The following is a 20773-nucleotide window of genomic DNA, read 5'->3' as shown; positions in this document are numbered from 1 at the left end:
ACAAGAAATCTTTAATAAAAGACAAGTGTTACACCCTTGTAGAGAAGATTGACACATACATGATACACACACCATGTCATAGTTGGTCTTATGTACAAACACATTATTCAAGTTAATCTCAAACACATGTGCACACATGCACACACACACACACACACACACACACACAAACATAAAGAGAGAGGGACAGATCACTACTTCTGACTATCTTCCATATCCAAATATACTTAATGTATGTTGTTTTTGGTACAGTACACTTTTGCAGACAAAGGTGATCACTTTAATGCATACAATGTCAAACGGGCCATCCCAGTGCACAGCAATGATCCACTGAGTGGAAAGATAGTCTTAAAAAAAAATTCCCCCACTGAACCACAGCATCAGGATGTTACAAATAGCTCCACAGATGTGGAATCAGGAAGATGAGAGCAAAAAAGTGCAGGATGGGAGTGGCCAGTGGTGCGTGGATGAAAGAGAAAAAGATGGAGGAAGGGAAAGCAGCAGGAGAAGGAGAAAGAGCTAGAGGTGAAAGAGGTCAGGAGTAGGAGGTTAAAGTGTTCCTTCATCCAGCAGTTTGTTGATGCCATTGCAGATCTTCCTCAGAGAGAGTCTGTACTCCTCTCCGTCCCCGTAGAGCTCAGCCAGGAACTCCCCGTGGGCAAAATGGTTGAAAACGTGGTTGATGCGTGCATGTGAGCGTGCGGTCAGGTGCTGCTCAACCAGGGTGTGGAGCAGGTCCCTGCACTCCAGAAGGAGCTCTGACAGAATATTCCTGTCAAATGTGTACTCCACCTCATAGAACGACACCGCTGTCATGGCCGCCTGGTTCATCTTCTTCTTGAAGCGCTCCACCGTGTCCAGCTCATCTGGGCTGAATTGGTGGTTCCGGTAAAGGATCCCAATCTTCAGGGCGATCTTGATGACATCCTTGATAATCTTGTGGGCCTCCTTCTTGCTCTTGGTGAATTCTCGGCTTGCCTTGTAGAGTTCATCCAAGATCTCGCTGCTAGTGTCATCCGTCAACATGTTGGCCACCACCATGGTTGCCATCTTACTCAGGATCTTCTTCTGGGCCTGTAGGGCCAGGGAGCGAGAGTTAAAACTCTCCTGCCCTGTAAGGAGAGGAAAGAGAACAGCAGAGAAAGACAACGTGTGTGAGGTTGGTTGTAAGTTTAAAAAAAAGACTGTAAAATTATATAATTAATTGGTGAGTCGAACACAACAGTGCAGTAATGAGGAATTGATTTTCTTGCTTTGATACTTAAATGCAGTATTAATATATTGAGACAGCAGAAGAAGATGGAAGGGAAATACTGACACACTATCACAACATAAAAGACATAGAGTGAATGTGCTTTCAGAAGTTGTGTTTCTGTACACGTGAAAATTTGTGGGTATAAAGTTAGTTGTTTTTTTTTTTATTAAAATTCATCGGGTGAAACTATGACTTGAGATGTTATCACATGTAGTTAAATCCCACGGAGGAGCTGTAGAGTGAGTTGCCAGCCGTCGTGCCAACCGATGAGACAGTGTTGGAGCCTGTGCGGGGTATTTTAATGTGTCTTTGAAATATAAGGGCTGCAGCTTCGTCTGCCTGAGGTGGGGGGCCTGTTCACAGTGTTTGTGCAGCAGCAAAACCCGGCTTGTTCACTTGGATGTTATGTTTAGATCAAAACTGATCAGAGAATGAATACCTGTGTCTACTGCAGAGTCATGTGACCCGGCTGTAAATGCAGATTGTATCCTCAATTACTGACAAAAGCCGGATAATAGCAGTTTTTTTGACCGGTGGGAAAGGGGCTTACATTTATTAGCTTTTTGTACATACAAATGCAACCTGAAAGAATCTGAACATTAGGAGAGCCAGAGAATTAATAAGATCAGGGTTTTTTCTTTTAAAACTTATATCCAGTCGTTTAAATATTGTAAATGGAGTCTGGTTGGGATCTTTTGTGGATGAATATGCTCCCAAAGGAGCACCAAGCCATTTTCAGTATAAGGTTCAGTACAGCTCTGTACATGCTATTATTTTAAAACACTGCCCTTAAATTCAAATTTACTGACATGTAACTCATGGCATCCATCTGGATAAAGAGTCATCTGAAACTCTCTTGACCCTCTGCAATAATAATCAGGATCCTTTTCCCTGTTTTCACTGACATTACTTTTTCCGCTTTCACAACAAAAAAGTTGGTGGCTGTGTTCAATCTCATCTCAGTACAGAGCACAGACTGAACAAGTGGAAGCTGAGGAGCGGCCACATTCTACAACAGGGCGGCGTCCTTCCTGGAGTTGGCAGTGATGTGGCAGGCTAACTCTGGGAGGAATAACTATCTGCTCTGGATAACATCAAGTGCTATATAAAGATAAGAAACTCTTTGTATAGTGTTTCTTTACAAGCCCAGGTTGATCACAGTTTTATGCCAAACCCACTGCAGTCTATCATAGAGGGCAACATCAAGGTTGTGTATCCTTAAATAGTGGTACCAGCAGCCTAACATGTGTCTGTGTGAATGCGAGAAGTGGGAGGACCGAATTGGGTTTTATTATACACAGCAGATAACTGCTATTATGCTTAAAGCCAGGCAATGGGTCGTCACTTTTTTCTCTTGTTCCCTGGGCACATTGTCATCCTCTTCCTCCTCCACATGTACAGCTCGAGAGAGACAGAAAGAGAAAGAGAGAGCAAGAGAAAGAGTCAGAGAGAGAGAGAGAGAGAGAGGGTGCATGGAGGCGTCATTGCCCAGTGGGCTCAGCACATAACAGCAGATGAGTCCAAATTCAAAGAGGAACACCTGCTTTGTTGTCATTGTAATTTCATAAAAAAAAACAAAAAAAAAAAAACAAAAACAGTGACCAAACAGTTCACAGTATTGTCACATCATCCCTGTGTCTGTGTGTTATTCAAATACACAAATAGAAAAGAGGCTGGATGATGCACAACAACTGGGAGAAACCCAATCTGTGGCATTTCATGCGAACGTACAAAGGTGACATTTCCTGCATTGGTCTGAAGCTAAATGGCATTTCACGTGCTTATAATTATCCCATCATGACATTCAATGGCTAATAAGACAAATTTCTGTATCTACAGTAATTTCCCAGTACAAAAGATTGAATGTTCTGCTTTTTTTTTACTGCTCCTTTGTACAACTTCAGACGAGTGTGGGTGAGACCCTTTGTGTGGTAGACAAAAGTGGTGTGAGTGGATGGGTAGGAATGGATATGCCAAACCTGTGCAAGGAAAATACCAGGCTTGTTTAACTAAATCACAATTTACAGTACGGATATGTTTTAAATCTGCTGTGTAAACACGGTTAGGGGTCAAAAGGATGGATTTCCTTGTGTTGATGTGATGTGATGAACGGAGAGAGGAGCTGTTCTGGTTTGAGAAGCTTATCGCCAACGTTAATAACAGTCTATAGCTCTTTATAGGTTTCAGTACTGAATAATATGCCTGTGAAGAAAAGTAACGTCACGTTATTTATTAGGAGTAAAATAGTGATAACTCTGTGAGACTAATAGTCATTCACATATCAGCCTCTAAAGCAACAGTGGGGCATCCTGAAAGTAATCCCCATAAATACAATCGCCTACGAACTCTTTGCCAATCCCATTATGCCCTTTAAAGTAATCATCACATTTCCAAAGAGAAAGCACAAGGAATCCTGTCCTGCCTTGCCAATTCATAAAGATTAACAGACAGAGAGCAATGTTACCATACAATTTGAAGTCATTCCTCTGGAAGATGCGGCTGACGCATTTACTCTCTTTGCAGCCCTGTTTGTAACTCCAAAGGGAAATATCTGGCTCTTCACTTCTTTCACCAGCTACATGCTACATCTGTCTGTCTGCCAGGAAAATAGTGAAAGGTGGGCTTAACCAAATCTTTCCTCTTTAAAAATACTGGTCTGCACTGGATGGAAACAAAGTTCATGACAGAGGGGCGACTCAACCAAACCCTTAAAGTTGCAGGCCATAAAATAAAAACAATAAGCGGAAAGAAGGAACAAGTTTCCACAGAGCTGAGGGAAATTACAGAGTTAGACAATAATTATCTGTGTCTTCATTATTCACCGCTCCTTCCATGCATGGCCATTTGATCAATCTGTGATACAAACAATTTGTGCACCTTTAAAGTTATTTACAATCTGATCTCAGAAACAAACGACAAACGAAGGTAGATTGAAAAAACAACTGGTGAGAACTGGTGAGAGTTATGTGCGGTTAATTTCAATCTGCATGCTCTGCATGCATATGCGGAAGGTTAAATAAGGATATTCATCCTTCAAATAAATGCTCGCCTGCAATAGACAATTACCACAACCGATGCACTCAGGGAGGGATGAGTTAGTGCCTCACGCATGCAGTCTGCAGTCTGCAGATGTAAACTACGTGGTGGTGATAAGATGATACTAAATGTATGAATTCATATAAATTCATACATTAGGAGCCTTGATGATGATTTGAATAGCAACACCAGGATATGTAACTGTGGTTTTCATTAGGCAGATCTGTGCCTCTCATCAACAGGCTCTCTTTGTCACTTTCATTTCCTGTTTCTCTGAAGCAGCTCTTTGTTCCAGGGAGCCTCTGATATTCAGGAACCCAACTGGATAGATTTCTGAAACCCTGGCACACTGATGAAGGTGACAGCTCGCTCCATAAAGCCGGCCTTGTCAGACCAATGGTTGTGGTCTTGGATCCAACCAGTACGTGTGAGCACTCACTCTCTAAATGAAAATCTCCTCTGTGCAATGAAATCACCGAGATGTGTGATTATCAGAGTGAAGATGAGTTTAATTACTATCTGAAAAGAGTGCTGCATGAAAAGAACTGATTAGATCGTTTCCGTTTTTAGACTGCCGTAATTATTCTTCTGCCACCCTCCACGACCACGCAGCCTGGAGCCTTTTTCTCACGGCCAGCAGGTGACTATCTGTTCGGTATCCTTGACCACTATTTCAAGTTTGGATGTACATCCCAGAGATGATGAAGAATGCAAGCAAAAATGCAGGAGTGTGGAGGGGGGATGCTGTGAGGAACGGACATGAGGCTGCTTGAGGTGTGAGTCAGAGTGCTGGTGGGTGATTCACAGTCTGGTTGGAGATTTTAGCACATACAGCGAGTGAGGTTAGATGTGAAGTCCAAGCTCTCACACATATTCACATATCAAGCGTCACCCAGAGGCTGAGATGAGTGACATGTATAAACCAATGTGTCAGGACGAGTCAGAGACAAGTCCGTGCTGTCAGGGCAGAGACGACCAGACATCTGTCCATTCTGTTACTTATCCTTCACCTGCTCTCACACACTTTGCCCTCCTGCTTGCACGTTGGTTTCTACACATCACTTGTGCTTAAGTGTGGCATTTTCACTGAATAAAGTGGGTTACTGTGTGCAGGGCTGTCCTCCACTGCAGGGCTGGTCAGAGAAGCCATCAGCCCATCAGAGTGGTTACATAAGAGTATTTTGGGAGTTGGTAAAGTTTACTTTTAACATCAGGATTAGTAAAGTGCTCGCTGCTCTCTGGCCGTCGCTGTTGACTAGACAGGCTCTCTTTGTTCCGCCTGATGTTTTTAGAGCGCTGAGTCAACAGTTTCTGCTGCGCTGCATCAGAACATACATCCAGTGTGGATCATGGACACCAGCCAAACCTGCTCGGCTAAAGGCATTGCACTCCAAAAAAAAAAAAAAAAGACCAGCTTGACTGATTTATGGTCTTTTCAGCTAAAAACCTTGATATCTATGCAGACCAATTGCAGCAAATGGATATACAAGATAATAAATCAATGAAAAGGAACCGCAATATCAAGGATTTTAGAGAAAATACCCCTCTCTTATGGATTATGTGGTTATTATGCTTATTATCTTTCTGGCGGGGGAGCATTCTGTGTGATTTTTACTGCAAAATGAAATGGTTAACTTTTAATGGAGGTAGGTGAGATTTCACCTGGTTTCTAGTCTTTGGTCAAGGCCAAGTTAACTGACTGCTGAATGTATCCTTGCGTATTATGAAAATATAGGAGAGTGCTATTGATCTTCATCTCCTCCAGAAAGTGAAAAGGCATCTAGTACAAAGCAGAAAAAGTTTTGCATTCATAATCACCCACTGCACTGCACATTAAATCTAAAAGTTGGGTGAGCATGTCGTGGCCCACCAATAGACAAGTGGCTACTGATAAAACTCAACACTCGATGAAATGACTTGCTAATGTAGATATTTTCTCCAGTGTGCTGTGCAGCTGGGCTGTGAGATGAGTCCTGAGGCTTGTGTTGGCCTTGTTCCAGAGTAACCAGAGGAATGAGCTATTAGCAGGATCAACAGCTGACAGTGGCCAAATGGCCTTTACCAAGTCAATGCTGGAGGCAGTCATATATGTCTGACTGAGGCAACTGTGTGAATGTGTGTCTGAACCTGTCTGTGGTTCAGTAGATATTTTTGAATTGTCGGATTTCTCTCTAAAAAAACAAAGCAAAACAAAACAAACCATCATAACTCATACAGTCATTGATCATCATAATTTTGAGGAAAGAATAGTTATTTGTTGTGACACTAACTGTTCTAGGTATTAAATTGGATCAAAACCAAGCCTGAGAAAATCCTACGAAATCAGTTCAGTCAATAGTGATATTTATTGGCTCAAGTGCATCAGTGTTAGACTAATAGAGGACAAACACGTGTTCGGTATGTGCGATGGATATTGTACATCTGACATCTATAATGAAGTGGTCGCCAGTCCATCACAATGCTAACACACAAAGACACACAGAGATGAACAACCACTCACACTCACACTCAGACCTATGGACAATTTAGAGTCACCAGTTAACCCAAATATGATGTCTTTGGATGGTTGGAGGAAACCAGAGTACCTGGAGGAAACCCACACAGAAAGGACCCCAGGATGGGAACCAGCACCACAGCGCTAACCAATACGCCACCATTAATGCCCCAGTAACATCCAAATAATCACAAATTAAAGTAAAAAACCACAACAACTGAAATAACTAGTCTTTCCTAAAACAATCCTCTCCTGGCTGCCATGAATTAATGTACTTCTGCTCTGTTCACCTTATCAGGTAGCTCTCTCTCTCTCTCTCTCTCACACACACACACATAACAAATAAGTGCTTCCCTGTTCATGTTGCTAATAACAACATGCTCATGTTTAGTATTGGGTAAAATGAGGCCAGTCAGTGAATGAGATTTTTGTTGGATTTTTTTTTTTTTTTGTTTGTGTTTCCTTGTCTGTGATCCCACGACAGACAAGGTGCTAATACACAGTCAGGTTCAGTAGAAGCATCCATCCAAAGCTGTGTACCAGTCAGCCGTACCATAACCATTAATAACTCAAACTGCCAAATGATTACGTTTGCTGACAGAAAGCCCCAATCAAAATGCAGAGGGCAGGAAGGTTGTTTTTTGTGCAAGACAAAATCTACAAAGCTATCCTGTACGTTGTAAATTCCTGACTGTATGTTTGCTTTCCATTAACAGGCTGAAATGCATTGGATAATTCAAGAGTCAAGACATGGACTGCTAAATGAGTAGGCCATGAGCCGTTCTATTCAACATGTAAATGCTAATATAGCAATAATTTTCCAGTCCTTTTCCTTTGCAGCTAATCCCCATTTGTTTCATGTGTTAAGGTAGGCTTCTGCATTAGTTGCATTCACATCTCACATAGAAGAGGCAGACTTTAAAGTCTGCCAACTTGTGTGCTCATGCTGCAGTAAGATGTCCAGGAAAAGTACTCAGTAATAAAGTATGTTATCCATCCATGGCAGGTTGACTTCCTTCTCTTTTGCCTTGACATTTTCTTTAGCTTTGCAGAAAGGAATTTGCGTGGACTGGAGAATACCGGAGAAAAACAATGAAGTGGGTCGTTCAGCCGGAGTAAAGGGGGTTTTAATAGCCTGCAGGGTTAAGTAAGCCTGAGAGGCCACCGGACTGGAGTGGGGAGCAGAGGATGGTATGTGGTGACAGCTGATGTCAGGGAGTAGTGGAGCTGGAGGACAGATGTGTTTATTTTTACATGTCACTCTACAAGATTAGGCAGCACGGCGGCGCAGTGGTTAGTGTGGTTGCCTCACAACAAGAAGGTTGTGGGTTTGGTTCCCGGCTTGGTTCCAGTTTGTATGTTCTCCCTGTGCTTGTGTGGGTTTCCTCCCACCCTCCAAAGAAATGCGTGTTTGGGTTAACTGGTGAGTGTGAGTGGTTGTTGGTCTCTGTCTGTCTCTGTGTGTTGGCCCTGTGATGGACTGGCGACCTGTCCAGGGTGACCCCACCCTCACCCAGAGTGAGCTCCAGAAACCCCTGCAACCCAGAAATGGATAAGCAGTAGAGTATGAATGATTCAATGAATACTACAAGCTGCCGACATCTGACTTGTTGATTTACAGTTTTGTCAGTTCTTTCCTGTGATTACACCTCGACACCCATGCAAACAGAAAAATAGTAAACAGAGTGTCTGAAGATGCAACAGGATGCATCTCTTCATACACAAGCAGAGAACTGGCCAGGTATCCTGTAGATGAAATATATTTTCACTTTCTCTTCTGTTTAAAAGATTTATTTTTTGGAAACAGAGAGAGTGGGAAACAATATGGGGAAATTAAAACCTGATAGTCTTCTGTGCATGGGGTTCACACTCACCAGTGCCCCACTCTCGCTTCTTTTTTGATATTTCATGTCTCTCTTCCTCTCATTCTGGACATGCAAAGGCTCCACAGTGGCGTATTCACGACTCCCACTGCTCAAATGAGATGATGACTCAAACATACAACCCCTACACAGCCTCTGTCTGATGCAATGCATGTGTGCTTTTATATCTAGAAGAAGGTAACTGAGGATAATAAGAACAAAATAAAAAAAGTGGTTTTCACTGAGAGAGGTACAGTGTACTACGTTGATGTGCATTATTCATGACATGTAAAATCTGAGTCTGTGCCAGTTTCCAAAGGGCAGTCAGAGTTATTCACAGTGCCATTAACAGCTGCTCGGGATGTAGAGTGGCATTCAGACCTCTAGGGTTAATAAATAACTCCCTTTTAATACCTTAATGACTTTCATTTGTGCAAAGGTTAAAGTTCATTCTTTTGTGGAGATATGGATAATTTGATGTAGCTGGCTGAAAGGGGATTGTACAAGTTACAACTAGTTCATTCTTGCTAGAACAGCAGTTTAATAGCAGGACATACAGATTTTTCCTGGCATTTTTCTAACTGAAAAAAAAAAACAAAAAACAACAAACCTAAAAACAAACAAACAAACAAAGGGAACCTCATAAATCACCAAAAAAAAAACAAAAAACATTTCTGATATTTTCACTCTTGCTCTTAAGAGTAAGTCAAATGTGAGATGGGTGAGGCAGTAAATGCAGGAGCACAACAAGGTGCCTAAATGAAGACAGAGTACAACCTTAACACACGCATTATTTGAATATATGGGCTAAAGAAGGTTTGACGCAGCTTTTCTGGCAAATCCAGGAATACAAACAGACAAGCAAAGCTTTCGGGAAACTGTGCAAAAGTAATAGGACGTGATGAAGACATCTCATGAATAGTGTTTGAAACTACTGAGTGTGTTGATCGTCAGAGTAGACAAAGTGTCTCTCCAATGACTAACAGTCCAGGAAAAAGCACTTAAGAGTCAGGAGGGACACAGGAACACACTGCCTTTAGCTACTGCACGGGCTAATTTAATGCTCCATCCCTCATCTCTTTCTTTGTCTCTCTGCATCTGAGTTTTAATGGTCACGTCCCTCTGGAGTCAAACCCAGAGGATGGAGCAAAATGAGGCAGTGGCAGGAAATGTCTGATTGACTGATGTGCCGCTGGCTTGATCGCTTGTCACAAGAATGGGGCAGAGTGGGTGGAGAGAGAGAGAGCGAAAGAGAGAGACAGATCAATGATTTGACCTCCACCTTGAGCTCTGCTCTTGGTGTGCATCACAGTCACTACCCCTGTTATGAAAACCAGAGAAGCTTGTTGGTCCACAGAGGATGAAAAGTGGTATACAGGACATCCTGTTGGGTCAGAGCACAGACTACAGGGCCCTGTGAGCTCCGTGGCCTTTGACCTCTCCTCTGTTGTAAAGCTAACGTCTCTACCAGCTGTTGTTAGCTGTGGCCAGGCATTGTGAAAATTCAGTACCAGGGCAGTCCTGGTACACAGGAAGTGATGCTTTCTACAACATCAGTGTGCTTTGGATACAGCGAACAGGATGAATAACCATTTTGAACATTAACAAAAATAGAAACACTAACTAGTTTTCAGTTCTGAAAATATGACATGCAGTTTGATTGACATGTGATCACTTCAAAATACAGTGATTTATTAAAACTCTGGTGCTCTATTTATAGAAAGTGTGTGCAAATGTGTGGGCATGTGTGTCTGTGTGTGAACTGTAATGACAGACTGTGAGGGTGAAGCCTAATAAAAAACACAAGAGATAAAATACTGGGGCTTTCCCTACTTTATCTGGCTCAGGACCCAGACAGAAAGTTTGCTGAACATTTTCCATCTGAAATCAAGAAACTAAGCTGTTTACAGAGAGAGAAAGTAGGCAAGAAAGAGAGAGTGATGGGAGTGGGAAGAGCTGGCAACACGTAGGTTTTCATTCAGCACCATTCAGTCAAGATTAATAAACGTGAATCGACGAAAGCAGAAAAAGTGGACATGTTTGCTTATAGAAATGCTCTGAATAAAGATGGATGAAAATAATCAATCTGTTCTGAATGTCGGCAGATTTGTCACTTCATTCAAAAAGAGCGTGGAGGAGTGACGGAGAAAAGGATGGAGGAGATGGAGGTGTTAAAGGAAGAGAGATGAAATCTTATGTCCGCATTGTGATTGTGTTGCTCCTGTCAGAGTTCCTTCACATCAGGCGCAGACCCACACAGCATCAGAGACATCTTCTCATCCTCCTTCCCTTCCCTCCGCAGCAGTATTAACTGCAGCGCGTGTCTTTGTCTTACATTTTGTTGAAGCCCTCGTCCCTTTTGGACCGTCTCTTCCTCTCTGTCCATTTCTCACCAGATTTACAACACTGAGCTGAACATGAGTGGCAAGGAAGTAAGTGTTTGCAGGCCCCGGGTGAGTTGCTCCTCTCATAGACCTCAGCCAAGTCTCAGCACGCAGTGGCATCATTTACAAAGACACACATGCGTGTAGGCACCCACTCACCCACACAAACACACACTCTCAAATCCTCCCATGCACGATCGTCCTGGCTTGCCAGGTTTTCCCATAACTCCCGCGTCCCTGTTTGTTTACTCACTCTAACTGGGGTTTACGTAAAAATGAGTCGCTGGGAAGCTTCGGACCACAAAGCTCAGCCAGACATTGACCTTATATAGAGCCGCAGCCCCTCTCCCTGCACGAGCTGTCCTCTCCATCTCTGGCATTCACATCTAAGTAGACTTTGTGGTCCTTGCCTCATTTCTTTAAACATTGAGGTAAACGTAATTAAAAGATTTTTATGAACATTTTGATAGCACCTATGGATTTGACAACTTTCAAGTTGCAAATACGTTCATGTTCCTGAACATACCAATAAATAACAAAAGGTTTTTCATGGCCAGATAACTGGTCTTCCAGTATAGTATCAACTTCTGCATTATAGATTGTATTGGTAGTGTTTAAAGAATAAGTGATTAATGAATGTATAATTATTTTTGGGCTCTGGTAAAACCGAATTTTGTCTGAATGTCCACCATCCCAAACTGAAGTACTTCATTCACTAAAATATAAAGTCACATCTGAATGCTAAACAAGCAGGAATTACCTGGAAATTATGGCAGAAAGATTTAATTTGCCATCCAAAACTACAGCTCCCATAAAGCTTTGAAGGCATGCCAGTGGCCGATGGGATGCTCAAAGGATCACAGTGGCATTTGGAATAATGCTAATTACAGCAAGTACAGCCAACATTACTTTCTGCATCCGGGCCATGCTGTTCAGTGCTGTTAGACATTGCTGTTTTTTCTTGTATTTCAAATGTGAATCTCATCTCAATTTCAAGAAGGCTGCAGACAGAAGTGCTGCATGAGAGAGTTACAATAACTAGTGCAACTGTGGCAAGGTTCTTCATGACTTCAGCTATTCAACATTGAGATTTTGTTAGTTTGGCCATTATTGTGTTCTTGGTTTGGAAGTGGATGGTGGTGGTTGGTGCTGAACAAACTTTTTGGCCATTAATGTCTTTATAATACAAGAGTTTTGAGAACGTAAGAAAATAAACCAGGCTTGTCAGATAGAGTACTAACTTTAAAAACTGTGATTGTGTTTCTGTCAATCACAGCTCTTGGAAAGTGAAAGAATGAAGTTTGATTCTGGACTCACAATGTTTTCTCTTGACTGGTAAGTAAGCAGTTTTTTATGCTAATGATGGCTATGTAGCAAAAGCGAAACTTACAAATAGCTCCTTTGACAACCACAGCTCCAGTGGGTGAGGTAATCATAGCATCATAGCTCTCAAAAGACCGTGTGTTTGAATTCTTCAAGGCAGCACAGTGGTAGATGTTAAAGACAGATAAAATAAACCCATGATGAGAAAACAACTTGCCGTTATAAAGATTAGGGGAGCAAAGGCTGTCCAGGAAAGGCCGTCTAAGCTGCTCCAATTAAAAAGTTGCTCCTGCTCTGATTGTAGTGATAAACCTGTATGTACTTTAAACCTTGGCCATGAAGGCCCTAACTGTGCATGACATGCTTAAGTGTAAATCCAAAGCACTGCTGCTCCCTTTGCTGCCAACCCACCACTAACTAATGACCAGGAAATAACTGTGGTGCACACACACACACTCATATAAACAGACGCACACTCACTTCTCTGGATTTGTTTCTGACTTTCATTTTAACCCTCTCCGCCACCAGCTCCAAACTCAATCATTCCATTAATTAATCTAAGCCCCACTTAAAACCATTAAGGCAAATTAAATTTATAAAACCACAGTGATAATTACCATATTTGCTACTTCCAAATGCCCTGCAGGCCCCGGGTTGCCGAAAAAAATGGTGTAAAAGTAATGACAGTTAAACCCGACACACTGCTCCACTAAATTATGCCAAACAGGTACACTACATTTTTTTGTTGTTGTTGTTACTGTTGTTTTTTTTACTGCAATCTTATGCTACTATGATCAGCACAGCTATTTCAGTTGTGCAGGGTTAGTGTGAAAAGCTGTGTGTGTAATCGCCTCCCACTTTGACTCATTTTCTGTTCCTTTTCATTATATTTAAGTGGCAGAAGGAAAAGGCTCCATTCTACTTGAAATTTTTTACATGGTGAGTTTATGTCAGGAGATGGTAAGTAAGAAGAAACCAGACTGCAGTGGTTTCCACAAACCCGTCAGGAACTAATGGCAAAAACTTGTGTGAACGCTAGATTCCAAAGTTGAATATAGGTACCAGATACCACAACTGAATAATGAAAGTGCACACTACCATCAAAAATGTCTAGCAATTTAAGACTACACAAGTGATGTAATACAACGCTTATACACTCGCCTGTCCATATAGCCAACATTCCTTGCTTTAGATAGCTGTACAGGCTAAATACTCTTTCACACCAATCCAGCCTACCCTGAATACAACTTCCCCCTGCCCCAAACACACCAGACGCCACTAGCAACTGTTTGCTTTGCTTCAGCTGGCCCTCCAGTGAAACCGCAGCCTTCTACTCCTCCTCCTCCTCCTCAGCCAGTGTCTATGAGGCCTTGTCAAAATCTCTTTGCGGTGTAAGTCCATGTTTCAGTTAATGGCTCGGTCGTGGGGAAACAGTCCTCTCTCCAAATGGCCCACAAACACCATGAAATGCCACAGTATTTTTTTTATCAGCTCATGCATGTGCGTCCAAGGGAAAGCACACTCACACACCAGTCACGGACCTGGACGAGGAGTTTTAGAATTTGTCTTTCACAGCAGTGAGAGGAAAAACCACTTTCTTCTGAGTCGCCTTTTCCACTTACAGCTTCACTTCTCTTTTCCTTTTCTTCTTTGTTTTCTCAATTCGTCTTTCAATTTTCCAGAACCAGCTCCTAGTGCCGCGTTTGTGTATATGTGTGTGTGTGTGTGTGTGTGTGTGTGTGTGTGCGTGTTTGTAGAGGGCTGGGGTGCAATGAGCATTCTCCATCTGCTGGCCAGATTAAAGACGGAGGGGGAAAAAAAAAAACAAAAACTCGCAGATGCATGTGTTGTGACAGCACAGGACCAAGTGAATGAGTAAGAAATGTGTGGGCACTTCTTCAGTCTGTGTGCATTTGTTGTTGTATGGGAGTGTTTTAGTGTTTGCTGGCCTGCTGTGCCCATCTCTTATGTGTAAAGTATGTGACCAGTCTGCCAACATGGCAATCATTTCGCAGAAGCTCTCCTCTGATTGAACAATACTCCCTCTCCTCTCTAATTGAGCAGCTTTCTTTTTTTCCGGAAAACTTTCATGTGTTTGTGGAAGTGTGGCTATTACAGTGGAGCTGTGGATTATGTTAGTATTTCAGTGTCTCACAAAGCAAATAACATGACCTGGCTGAGGATTAAACGCCAGTTGTATCATCAAACAACATCTGCAGTTTCTTTTTGTTTAGAGTTCAACCACAGCAAAAGCCCTCGTGCCCTTCTGAATCTCACAACTGTTATTATAACCGCCAAGCAGCTTCTTTTGAACAGATCTACTTTGCACTAAAATGCAAACACATCGGCTCTGCATTTGGTCACAGTGCTATAATGAGTCCTGTCGCTATGAGGAATCACCCAAAAGCAGACTGAAAGCAAAGAAAGTATCTAAAAAAAAAAAAAAAAAAAAAAAAACTCCAACCAGAACTCAGGAGTATGTGGACATCACACTCCCTGAGAAGCTGTGTGTAGTTAGATGCAAGTGTCTAACTTCTGCAACACACTCAGTGTACTCCAGCAGGCCTTCATCAGAGCAGGTGTGTGAACGGTTTGCCCCACTTTGACTCATAAATTAGGCGTGGTCATCTGCACTTCGCCACAGGAAGGGAGCGCATGACTTCTGCATGAATCAGTCTGCGGGTATTTGAATGGCGAGCGGCTTGGTCACGGCATGACTGGGTGATTGGATGATTATTGGCAAAAATATGAACTTTTGTGTGACTGAGTGAGTGTGGCTATGTTGGATCTAAACTGAGTAATTATTGCACAGCACAATTCAGGATGGTGTGGCTGGTCTCTGTGCTTTAACGCAATGCAGAGGCCACAGACAGAAAAAAAAGAAGAATGCTCACTCCAAAGTCCAAATCCTGACTCTCACATGATCACCTGCCATCAAAAAAAAAAAAAAAACTAAACAAAACTATAAAGCGGTAGTGTCCTCTTAAACGGTTTTCATATGCTTTTTGTGACTTTGGATGCGCGTACATTGTGATGTCACGCTCAATAATTTCCACTGTGGCTAAAAAGCTTAGTGTTAAAAGAAGCTGTTGGTGCAGGCTTGTCACCAACAAGGAACAGCTCATCGTCAGCACTAGTTATTTAAAGCACGCGCCCTTTTACGCAATTTGAACATTTCAGAAAACAGCCTACATTCAGAGAGAACAGAGAGAAGTCCACAAGGAAGTTTTCACCAGCAGAATCTACTCCAGGCACGCTATTATCTATTTCAAATTGATGTACTTATTGTCAAAGATAAATCCCTGATAAGGATTTATCTATGATTTATTGCCAGTCACCTAGCAACAATATTCTCATGACTTCGACCACTCAAAACTCGAGCCATAACGTGTGGTTTTGTTTTGTTTTTTTTCTTTGCTTTTTTTTTGGGCTTTTTCTATGTTGAACACATTCTCATGAGCTTCACAGGACAACCTGTGGTCCATGAACCATGGTCAGGTGTGCCCTCCGCGGGCTTTCCAGAAGCATTGGGGGAACAAAACAAAAAATGGAAGAAAGGCTGAGGGGAGACAATAGTTTAACTGCCAGGAATGTAACAAGCATCGTCAATAAGGATAATAATAAAGCATGTGTTCTCTCACAACAACCACTAACAGCTCAAGGGTGGAAATGAAGGCTAAAGGTTAAGAGACGCCTGAAACTGAATAGCTCAATATTTACACTGTGCCAGAATAAATACTGAAAGGTTAGGATCAATCGTACATCCCTCATCCACATATCCAGAGGAAAGGGTCATGTTTGTGTATATCAGGGTTTTCTAAGTATGTTTTCAAAATACATTTTCTCTGGCTTTGCGAGGTCATCTGACCTTATAAAAAGTAAAAATCCTTGTCGCTAACAAGAGACAGAAGAACCGAAACTGCAGCACAACCCTAAAGCCCCATTCATGTTGAGTATGATTCAGCCTCTAGCTTTCTCCCCAATGAAATGTCATTCTGCTTTTGCTATCATGTCAACCTCACCGTTTCACTGAGTACAACGGGATTTTCGCAGGCCAGATAGCTGTAGATAACCAGAAGAGAAATTACTTTTACACTACAAAGAATTGGCCGCTTTACATGCTGGAAGCTTTTACACATCACGGCATGTGTAGAAAGAGGAAAAATCTTTCCATGATTTACCTCTGGCCCAGTGTCTGGAAAACAGCGTACATCACTTCATGAGAAAGTCAAATGGATAAAGCGTATGTGTCTAAAGGTTGTCATGCCCATGCTGCACAAATATGACAGCCCTGATACTGTTAACCCCAACCCTGATGATGTAACTTATACATCTATCCATCCATCCATCTATAAATACAGCATATGTATATATATACATGTGTCTGCATGTGTCTGAATCTAATATTAAATTCATGCTGCTTTTTCAAAAGGACCAAAAGACGGACAGATAGTGGGCCAGATGGACAGACAGATGGTCACAGTTCAACAGAGCATCATTCACATTCAAAAGCTCTATGCTGGTAAATAAACAGGCAAACAGCCATGCACACCATCATCAACTTTATTAAGCAATCATTACCTGGGGCAACAGCAAGCCCTGAGAGATGATATGTTCATCAGCTGACACCTCTGGCATCTGCTAATAGTGTCCATACACGGTACATACATATGCCTTCCAGAGATTTGATGAATAAGTAAGAAGGAAACAAGAATGTGCAAGAATGTGACTGGGCGCTGGGTTTTACTGCGCTTAGTAATGAAAACCTCCTGGAGAAACACCTGATTCGTGATCTTTGAACTCAAACTTATCTCCTCGAGGCAGTTTCATCTTCTGACAGAATTTTCCACAGAATCACTGTTCAGAAAGTTTGCCCATGCTTGGAATGCTGGAAAATATACCAAGAGACTTGTAACCTAGTTTGTGTGTGTATCTGCATATTTAATATGCAAGTTTGGCTGTACGGTTGTAAAAAAAAATCTGCGCCCTGTCCTCTGATGCTGTAGAAAATTTACAGATTAGTTTTTTATAGAAATGGCCACTTTCATTATCCCTGAGTGCACTACAGTAAGGAGAGTAATTTTAGGCGAGAGGGAGGTGATGCTCTCTCTGTGGCTAGATGTGTTGATGAACAAACTGGTTGCACGTGTTGGAGCTTGTCTGTTCCTGGTGACTGAGCCGGCTTTCACCCCCACTCTCAATGAAGCGCTGCCAGTCACTTGCGTCAGTGTCCACGCATCAGAGTCACAGCAGCAGCTATGAGCTACAGATATTGGAAAAATTGTGAGAGTCTCTTGTAGCTGAAAATAGTGTGATTCTAAAATTTTGGGGCCATTGAAGAAGTATTCATATGTGTTGAACCTCTGAAGGAGGGTGTACTGTGAGGAAACTGGGAGAGTGGGTGAAGGCACATAAAAACGGTGAAAAGGTGCTGGAAAACAGGAGGAAAAAACCAACTGACCCTCTGGATAATGAAAACACTACGATGTAGGTTGGATTTTTGCTTAAAGTCTGATAAGCACAATGGTCTTGGGGCTCACTGAGGCTTACCTGGAGAGAGGTCTCCGTCACTCTGCTCTCCGGAGTCTGAATCCATCTTCCCCTGCAGGACACACGGAGGCTGCAGAAGCTCTCTGATTCCTCTTTCTTCTTGTTCCCTTTCCCCTCCAGGAAGTCTTCTGATTTGTTCACCCACAGAAGAAAAATGAAAATACAATTTGTTGTATTTTTTCTTTTTCTCCTGGTGAGCTAAACTTCCCCTCCCAGCCAAGATCACTGCAGCTGTGAGAGGAATGCTACTGGGCTGATTTGCTGAGCTGTCCTCCCAAATTTCCTTTTTCTTTTTTTGCTCTCCTTTCCCTTTGCTCTCCTCTCTTCTCCTGACTCTCAGTTTTCCTCTCCCTCTCATCTACTTTCCCCGTTTCTGATGCTCCCTCCCCCTGCTCACTCTCAGTCCATCCCCCTCTTTTTCTCCCTCCCTTGCCGCTTACACTCAGTCCCTCCTCCTCCTCCTCCTCCTCTCATTCGGTGCTGTCACAGTCAGCCTCTTCACACTCTCTCCACTCAAACTCTTTCTCTACCTCTTTCTGTATGCTGTAAGTGCCGTCTCTTCCTCTCTCTCTTCCTCTCTCCCTCCCTCTCTCCCTCCCTCTCTCTGTCTCTGGGTAAGAGTGCTGCTTGTGTTTTAGCAGAGCAATGGGAGAGAGTCATTCATGGTAACTTGAAACTCATTACCTACAGTAAAACTCCCATAACGACTTGTTACTGCCTGTTAAAGAACCAGTCAGTTTCTATCTGTCGTGGCCACATTAAGTTCAGCCAGGTTACTGTTTTATTTGCTTTATATCTTCTTTGATTTTCTGATCACCACTGAGCACAAGAGGGCCAAATTCACTATGTCAGTGTGTCCTCAATTGCACCACTGGAGGAAATTTTAAGAGCACTCTGGCTTTAAAATGCATAACCGTCCTGCATTCAGCCAACATGGAAGGGAACATTTGTCTGTCACTGGATAGATGTTTATACAGTGGCTGCCTGAAAGGTTGCAGTCTGATCTAGAAACCTTGGAAAACTAGGAAAGAAGAAAAATTAAAAAAATTAAAATATTGTTTCACTCTGAAGTGCAGATCAGCGCATTAGTGTTCCATACAGTGTTCCCTCTCGCTGCTCTTATCAACTTTGTTTTCAGCAGAACACAACAGCTGATAAAATTTCTGATAAACCCGTCGCATGCTCTAAAACGTCATGATCATTTAGTGGTGGAGCATTTAGGAAGTTTTCACAAAAAAAAAAAGTAAACCTCCAAAAGCTAAATGTTTGCTAACATGTTGGCTTTACAAGTTGATAACATGAACAAATTGGAGACATGGAGACAAGAAATCAGAAAAACAATTTCGCCACCCACGTAACGGGGCTACTTTTCATTTTTGTTATTGCTGCATTGCCACCATTAGAACTCAAAGCTGTTTATTTTTCAATCTTGCCAAGAACTTCAGCCATTTTTGCATTTACAAGGCAACAGGTTATAAAACTCCCTCTCAGCAACAGCACAGTCTGTCTGGACCACATCAAGCTGGTTAGCATGCTAATTTCACACACACACACACACACACACACACACACACACACACACACACACACAAACATATATATATATATAAATTTAAGCAAACCAAGATTGTTTCTCCCACTGCTGGAGATGTCTTTTAGTGATTAAAAGAGTTGATGCTGAACTTGTAACAATTCTTCCAGGCGTTTGAGCTTTGCTGGAAGTTGCACTTCTCATCTCAATGTTTTGCTGAGCTGAAAATTAGAAACAAATTGAGCAAATCTGGGCGATAGACCACAGTATGAAGGAAGTCACAGATTGAAAAACTCTTATGAAATAGCTCCACGATACTGAACATGACAGACTGGAGGGGTATAAAATGCCCTCTCAGGGTGGCTTTCTCTTTTAATGGCATTAACTGGTGTTTTGTCTGCAGTGTGGAGTTTGGGCTCAGGTTGGAGGGGGCAGCTGGGTGTGCAGTTGGTGGTCTGACAACAGTTGCAGGCTATACAGTCTCCCAGGTGTGGAGATGACTGTTGCCCAGCATGAACGCTGGGCACCAGATGGCATTAGCTTGTCTGCCCACCACCCGAAGGGGATTTATCTTTGACATTGAATATGCGTGTTTGTGCGTTTGTGTGTGTGCATGTGTTCTCATTCTTCAGCATTGCAGTTACAAGGAGGATATGCCAGAAATTGCAACAAGCTGAGCTACTTTGATACAGTAAGGTTTTAAAAAGAAAACATATCTGCCCTGAAACATAGTGCCATAAATGCAAGTTTACACTACATTGGTCTTCTAGTGTTTCCATTTTTTTTTTATTTTGTATAAAGTCAAAAGTTATGAGAACCCAAAGATGAAATTGAAACAGAATATTAATTTAGAGCTCAGCGCAGTACCTTTGGCCTTTGCATGTGAGCTCTTGCATTTTGGCTTAGCCTCAGTAATTCAGTTTCTGATAGGATCATCCTCATCATCTGAGTCTCTGGAAATGCTCCCTCAGCATTAGTGGGGCCATTTACTTTCTGAGATCCTTTGCTTGTATAAGCTGTTGTTAAATCAGACAAATCACGTGACAATTCTGACCACACAAACTAAACCTTGCCACGGTTCTTTCCACGGGTGAAAAGGACGCCCATACCACACACTCCTTTTTCTCTCAGCCATTGCTACACTATCTTCATTCATGTTTGCTCGTGCTAAGTTGTTGCTAGCAGGCCACAAACAGACACACCTGACATGGATGGACTTGGTCAACTTTATGCTGCGGGGGGCATTTCGGCATAAAACCCTGGAGTAAGTTGCCCTAAAGATTCAGAAGTGACACATGCGCTTTTATTTCACTTTAATGAATTAGTATCAGTACAGCA

General features: G+C 42.3%; 1 protein-coding gene across 1 annotated transcript; it reads right to left on the bottom strand.

Annotated features, from left to right (window-relative positions):
• On the bottom strand, positions 1-18224 carry tnfaip8l3 (tumor necrosis factor, alpha-induced protein 8-like 3). The gene is made up of 2 exons (XM_029498533.1): positions 17905-18224; positions 1-1112 (listed from the first exon to the last, which is right to left on the bottom strand). The coding sequence occupies exons 1-2, from the start codon at positions 17948-17950 to the stop codon at positions 550-552; spliced, it is 609 nt and encodes a 202-aa protein (XP_029354393.1). The 5' UTR covers positions 17951-18224; the 3' UTR covers positions 1-549.
• Between the last annotated feature and the right edge of the window lie 2549 nt (positions 18225-20773).

This window comes from Echeneis naucrates, chromosome 3 (assembly GCF_900963305.1).
Source record: "Echeneis naucrates chromosome 3, fEcheNa1.1, whole genome shotgun sequence".
NCBI lineage: Eukaryota > Metazoa > Chordata > Actinopteri > Carangiformes > Echeneidae > Echeneis > Echeneis naucrates.
The sequence above is the reverse complement of the archived record's forward strand: the minus strand, read 5'-3'. Positions and strand labels throughout refer to the sequence as shown.

Coding starts and splice junctions, on each gene's coding strand:
- tnfaip8l3 (XM_029498533.1), bottom strand. CDS start 17,950: ATGGATTCAGACTCCGGAGAGCAGAGTGACGGAGACCTCTCTCCAG. Junction 1,113..17,904: donor TGACGGAGACCTCTCTCCAG/GTAAGCCTCAGT, acceptor CTCTCCTTACAG/GGCAGGAGAGTTTTAACTCT.